This window comes from Pterocles gutturalis, unplaced genomic scaffold (assembly GCF_000699245.1).
Source record: "Pterocles gutturalis isolate BGI_N339 unplaced genomic scaffold, ASM69924v1 scaffold33593, whole genome shotgun sequence".
Classification (NCBI taxonomy): domain Eukaryota; kingdom Metazoa; phylum Chordata; class Aves; order Pterocliformes; family Pteroclidae; genus Pterocles; species Pterocles gutturalis.
In genome coordinates, this window is record NW_010121641.1 from 1 (window position 1) to 6,419 (window position 6,419).

The window sequence follows — 6,419 nt, forward strand, 5'->3', positions numbered from 1 at the left end:
TATAATATAACTCAATCATAGCAAAATGGTTGATTTCTGTCCTAAGAGTAAACACGGACTTAAGCAAGAAGGCTTAACTGATACAGGAGCAGAGGAGTAATCAAACAATAAAAACATATATTTTTCTTGTTGCAACCAAACACCTGTAGAGGGGTAAACCTGAAAAGACATACACTAAGTTGAAGGGTATTGGCTTTGGCAAGAAGATTCCTGGATGTACAGGCAGTGGTTTCCTCAACCCAAGAAATGATCAGAGACACCGCCTTTTCTCCCTTTGTCTCAGCTCAATTAATACTGAGAGAATGTGAAGAATTAGTCTAATTAGTGCAAAGTAATAAACAAGGTTTTAATTTGCAGTTCAACGTTAAGAAAACTGCAGAACCAGTCCAGCCTCGAGCACTTCTGAAGTTTCCCAACATTTATGGCCCGAAACCAGTAGTAACTTCACCTGAAATCGTTAACTACACGCAGTACTCCCTGAAGACAACAGAAGAACCAGCTACCGGAAAATATACTGGTTTGGATGAGAACAGGATGAAGATACAAGTCAATGAAGAGCTCTTTGTTCTCCCTCAAAACGGTAAGGAGCATTTGGTCTTCAGACTAACAATGGCTTTTCTGGGTGTAGATCTGTAATACTTCTGAGCATGATGTGATTGTAGTTAGAGAAATAAATGTGAAAATGAAGACATGGGGCGCTTTTTGCTCTCTTATTATGAGAATGGTGAGTTCTTTCTTCAATGCATGTGTTTAACAGAAAGCAGTCATGGAGCTCACCAGGACATTCAGATAACAAAGCTGTAGTTGTGTGTGGTGTGGCTGTAAATTTTTGTTACCTAAAAATCTTTTGTGTTGAAGCATCTGGCTCACTGGCAGCAGACAGTTTATAGAAAAAACATGCATTTACTGTAGTTTTACTGGGAACAGTTGCCAGACTGTGGGTAAAATATCTGTTGAAAATGTAGGCAGAGTATCTCCTCCAGGACAAATGTTAGCTGACCAGCAACTGTCCTTGTCACGGATATCAATAGCAGGGATTCAAGCTTCTACTTTATTTTCTCTGCTCCTTTTTTTTTTGTTCCTTTGGTTTGGTGAGATGGTCTTGGCTTGTTGTAATGTGCAGTGAAACCAAAGGCTGACACCTCAGACATTTTTGCCAAACAGAATTCTTGTTTTCTAGCCAGCCCAAGGGGTAACATGCCAAAGCCTGGAACATAAGATTCCTGGAGCCTGAGAGAAAACACAATGTTAATTATATACATCTGGAAGCGTGTCTGGGTTGCTTCCATACTGATTTTTACCTTCACAGCTGTCTTTTAACAGGATAATTGACTCTCATGGTTACCACATTAATGAAACCTTCCTGAAGATTTGCCAGAGACACAATGCCATCTGTCATGATTTTTTAAAAAGAATTCTTTCTAGTTTTTAAAAATTGCTTGAAATCATATTTTTGTCTTTCTGGGAGGACAATTGCTACATTCACTCCTCCACCCTGAGACTAGTGAGTATGGAAAAGAAAGTACCATGGGAAGCAGCTGCATTGGAGGAAGAGACTGACTGAGACACATCCTCAGGTATCAGGGAGGAGATTATAGGGTGGAGAGGCTGAAGGGTAATGGCTGCATGTAGGCTAAAGCTTTATGTAAGTGTGTTGACCTAAGAGCCTCTCTGCACTGCTAATGGCACGAGCAAGTTTGCTTCCCGCTGTGCCTGATTTCATAGCTCAAGTGTTGCTGAAATAAAGCAAGAACTGTTGTGTTCTCCTTTCAGTGCCACACTGAACTGATCTGGACTGTGGCTGAGATTTTTTGGAGGAAACGTGCTGGTCCCACTGTTGTTTTCTGAGTGAATCAGAAATGACCTTGCAGATAACAGCTTTTGTTGACAAAAAGCTGTGGCTTCTCTTTTAGTTTTGCAACTTGATTTATTTCAGCATGAAATATGTACTCAACTTCAAAATCACACATGGAGAAACTGCCTCACAGCTTCCCCTGCTCATTATCTTCAACCTGCTCAAGCACTATGGAATAGATGTCTTCTGTATGACAAAGACTATTGTTAAAATTAAAAAAAAAATTTAGAGAGGTTTAGCCTGGAAAAGAGGAGACTGAGGGGTGACCTAATTAATGTTTATAAATACGTGAAGGGTGAGTGTCAGGAGGATGGAGCCAGGCTCTTCTTCTGTGATTCTGTGAACTAATGCAGAGTTGCATGGCAGCTCAAAAGAAGACTCAAGTTCTCATTTCAAAGAACGCAAGATTTGATTAACCAATGTGAGTTTAAAACAATATAAAACAATAAAACAAGTAATGAGTGTAGTTTAGACACCTTAGATGAAAGAGCAAGTGTGTGAACCATCTTAGAGCACAAGGTGGCAGAGAGCAGAAGCCTTGTCCAAGTGCTGTAGAAAGAGCTGAAAGTGAGAAAACAGAGCAAAAAATACATTTGGTGACGGAGGAAGAAGGAACATAAATGATATTCCTGCATATAAGGTGCAGCAATAGTTAAGACATTTAGAAAAGTCTAGTCCAGGCAGGGCGGATTTGTTCTACTTGGAAGGTGAAGGGCTGCTTGCTAAAGGTTATTTCAGTTCCAGGTGTGGTAAAGGATGTGTGTGTCACGGAGCACTTGAACCCTGAGAAGGCAGCCAGCTGCAACCAGGCCCCTGAGCTGCGCTACTCCCTCGTGTATGACCAAGAAAAAGCTGAGCTGCGTGTGGCCTTTCTGGAAGGTAAGGGCAGAGATCTTCTACTGGTGGTTCTCCATCTGGAGGGTACTGTTGATTCTATAGAGAGTTCCCCTCCTACCTTAAAATCAATGTGTCCCCAGGACCAATGGATGTTTCCCCCAGGCCAATGGGCTTGCAGAATAGAAATATCTGGCAATGTCACTGCTTGAAGTGACGGTGCAAGGCATAGCTTGGGAACAATTGTCCACCCAGCTCAAAAGCAGAAGTCAGGAGGCAGGATGGGCTCCTCCAGTCCCAAACACGGCACAAATCAACCTCTTCATTTTATTTTTCCCTTTGGGAGCAGGGCTATCTCCTTCCTCTCCATAACTTTCTTTATTCAACTTGATCCGCTCTTGACTGCCTCTTCCTCAAGTCCAGTCAAAGGCTGAGCTGAGCTATAAGACTTGTCTTGTAGGCCACTGAGGAAAGTCCCTCTGGCTGTGCCTGGCCAGGCGGACAAGCTCCGTGTCACTCTCTGAAGTAGGAACTGACAACTGTAACAGCTTCTCCACTCAGGGCTGGAGCATCATCAGTTCCTCTGGGAAGGTAAAATAAGCTGACTGAATAATTCATGCACAGTGCAGATCTCTGTGGAAACCTAATCAAATCACACCCTCTGGAGCAAGAATTGAAAGGGTGCTAAATCGCAGCCACTGCTGCAGGTTGCCTGCCAGCAGCAAGCCCACATCTTGTCAGCCTGTGGGCTGACACTCCGGCTCTCCTGCATGTGTGCTCCTCCCTCAGTGCCCCACTGCCACCCGGGCAGGATCCGGCTCTGCTCCCCAGCTCTGTTCCCCTGAGAAACCAGGAGACCCCTGTGAACCATGGGACCTGGAAGCTCAGGGGCAGCTGTCCTTGGACTGGCTGCAGCAAGGACTTCAGTTTTGCCCACAAAACCACGCTGTTTCATGACCCTTCAGAGGAAGGCGTGCTCCTCTTGCTGCGGAGAGGGCAGCGCAACGCTGTTGATGCAACTGAAGAGGACCATGAAATGCCATTCCCACTCTAGGCTTTTCAACATGAAAGGGATATAAAATTAGGGATGAATGTCTCTTGATGCAGATCTTTTTGTCTGTGGGATGGCTTCTGAAGGAGTCATTTAGCAGAGGCTGGATAAGCAGAATGTAATGACCCTCAGACATATCCCACACTGGTCTGCAAGGGTAGATGTGTGCCAAGAGGGGGGTTCCTCCCATCTGTCATGTCTGCGACTGAACATCCTGCCTTTAAAGCCTTTGTAAGAAGCTTTCTTTGTGTGCCAAGGTAAAAGTAAATGAGAGCTGCCCATCCCTGTGCCATGCTGTGTCTCATCTCCTTGCTGCTCTGCATCTTTCAACAGAGCATGTTTCCTTGAACTCGTTGCTCTCCCAAACACTAACAGAATCCTTCTGCAGTGACAGAAGGACAAGGACATTGTGCAGCATGAGGAAAACACCACAGCATGGCCTCATGGCTGAGTCTGCCCTGTGTGAGCAAGAACAGGGGTCAACATCAGTGCAGCTGTTTTACTTTATGGCTCTCATGAAATAAGCAATTCAGACACAGATATTTCAGGGCTGTCTTTTGTGAAGGGTCCCTACACTCAGTCTTATTTTTTCAGCTATGCATGGCAGAATGAGTGGGGACCAAGATGCTGGCTGCCATTGCTACATACGGGGCACACTGGTGAGCAAGTCCGGTATTGCTGAGGCCCAGACAGAGCTGAAGAAGAAGGTGCTTCACACCCTCTGGGAGGAGGTCCTGCGATTCCCACTAACAGAGGAGGAGATGCCAGAGGGGACGCTGACTCTCACCCTGAGAAACTGCGACAAGTTCTCCAGACACAGCATTGTGGGGGAACTCAAACTGAGCCTGGCGAACATGGAGGAGTCCTTTGGGATGGCCCAGTGGGAAAGGCTAAAGACCCCCGAGAAGGTATGGACTATGTCTTGCGTCAGTAGTCCAGAAACTCTAATGTTTAATTGTTTGGACAAGCAAAGCCCTTCTTCCAAGATGGCTGCATGTCTATGAGTGTCTTTATTCGTTCGTAGCCAGGTTTAGAGGGGGGACATGGGACTGCAGAGGTCAGTCAGCACTGCTCTGTGTTAGTCTGTAGCTAAACCATTTCAGAAAGCAATCAAAGGCCCATCAACCCAGCCCTTCCATCTACAGCTCCTGGCAGTTAAGGTGTGTCAAAACTCCCTCTCCTCCTCTCTCAATTACGTGACAATCTGACACTGATATATGTAATTCAAAGCCTATGTCCAGAAAAAGTTATGTAAGTTTCTGTGACTTAGCGATGCAGGATCATGGTGGCAAGAGCTGAAGTACCAGCGCATGCCTACAGAGCAGGACGGAGGGACTCTGCAGAGCTGGGTGTGGGTAGAGCACTTGTTGGCACCCCAGGAAACCTTCAGCTAGGAGCAAAATACCTTGTTGGGAATGAAATGTTAGACTGAAGACCACTTATCCTTACTGGGATAAATCTAGCAGTTTTATTTAATCTGGGAGATGTCAAAATATCACTCATTGCACTGTGTTGTTTTTCTTAAATGTCAAAGCATCCCTTTCTTTCCTTATCCACAGCTTCCCAGCTGCACAGATAGGGAAAATGGAGAGAAGGATTCCAATAGTACTTGAAGTAGGTACGGGGGATGCTTCATGTGCACTAACGTCTTGCCCATTTCCTCAGGAGCCTTTTCCCTCCCATGAACCAGACTATTCTTCTAGCAGCAGCAATACACTTAGCAACATGGCAGCAGCGCACTGCTTTTGTTGCTACTAGTACATTGCTACAAGCAGGTACCTATTGTACTCTGGTATGGTACAGGGTGAGCAATGCAAAACAACACCAGCATTGTTGCCAAGCGTGCTGAAATAAATCATTGCCTCTCACCATCAGGGACAAGGGCTCTCCAGCGAGCTGGCCACAGACACAGAGTTAGCATTTCTGGTTTCCAATAATGCTAATTGATCTGATTGCCACTTGAATGCTAATAGGGATGGCCACTCTTAAAAAACCTCTGGCAGGGAGAGAGGCAGCAGAAACAAATGGGTGGTCTGAATCAGTTGAATAAATATTTGCCTAATGGCTGGAAATTGAAATGAGTTCCCAGTCTGCTGGTGTAAAAAGGGATGTTTAAATGAAATTATTCCAGTATAATGATTTAAACTGAGATAGATGGACACCCTCCCCCTCTCCCCCCCAGCGCCTCCCCAGTCTATTGTAGCATCTGCTTTGCAAGTAATACCCAAGGAAAAGCCTGGTCACAGCAGTGGTCAGTTGTCACTCAAGTACACCTGACGGAGTCCTGACACACTGGGTACTCCGCCTTGGTCCAGCTTCACAACTATGCATAGAAACACAGGGCAGCATTCACTTATTTTCCGGGCTGACAGCACAAGGTTAACACTAACAGTATTGCTGAGCAGTGCCCCAGTTTGGGCTGAGGATGTGCAGTGAAAGCTGAATTTGCGTCATCTGGGACCTGAGAGAGCCAACCATTGCACAGATAGCTTATATACAGGTCCTGAATCATTCATCGAGAACCAGAACGGGAGGGAGCGAGGAAGAGCTGATCAAAAAAAGAGGTGCTATTTTTGACAGCATCCATCCAGGAACAAAGTTACTGGGCTTTGTTTAAAGTCTGACATACCCTTGAAAAGCCATGAGCTGCAGAAATTTCATTCCTGCTTTCCCAGTAAT

General features: G+C 45.3%; 1 protein-coding gene across 1 annotated transcript in view; it reads left to right on the forward strand.

The window, feature by feature from the left end:
- Positions 1 to 357: 357 nt before the first annotated feature.
- SYT13 (synaptotagmin XIII) overlaps positions 358 to 6,419 on the forward strand; it is a gene marked incomplete at its 5' end in the record, with an annotated part of 9,323 nt that continues 3,261 nt past the window's right edge. Inside the window, 3 exons of the mRNA XM_010077306.1 lie at positions 358 to 580; positions 2,600 to 2,734; positions 4,335 to 4,648. Coding sequence (XP_010075608.1) covers positions 358 to 580; positions 2,600 to 2,734; positions 4,335 to 4,648 — 672 coding nt within the window. The remainder of the gene's footprint in view (positions 581 to 2,599; positions 2,735 to 4,334; positions 4,649 to 6,419) is intronic.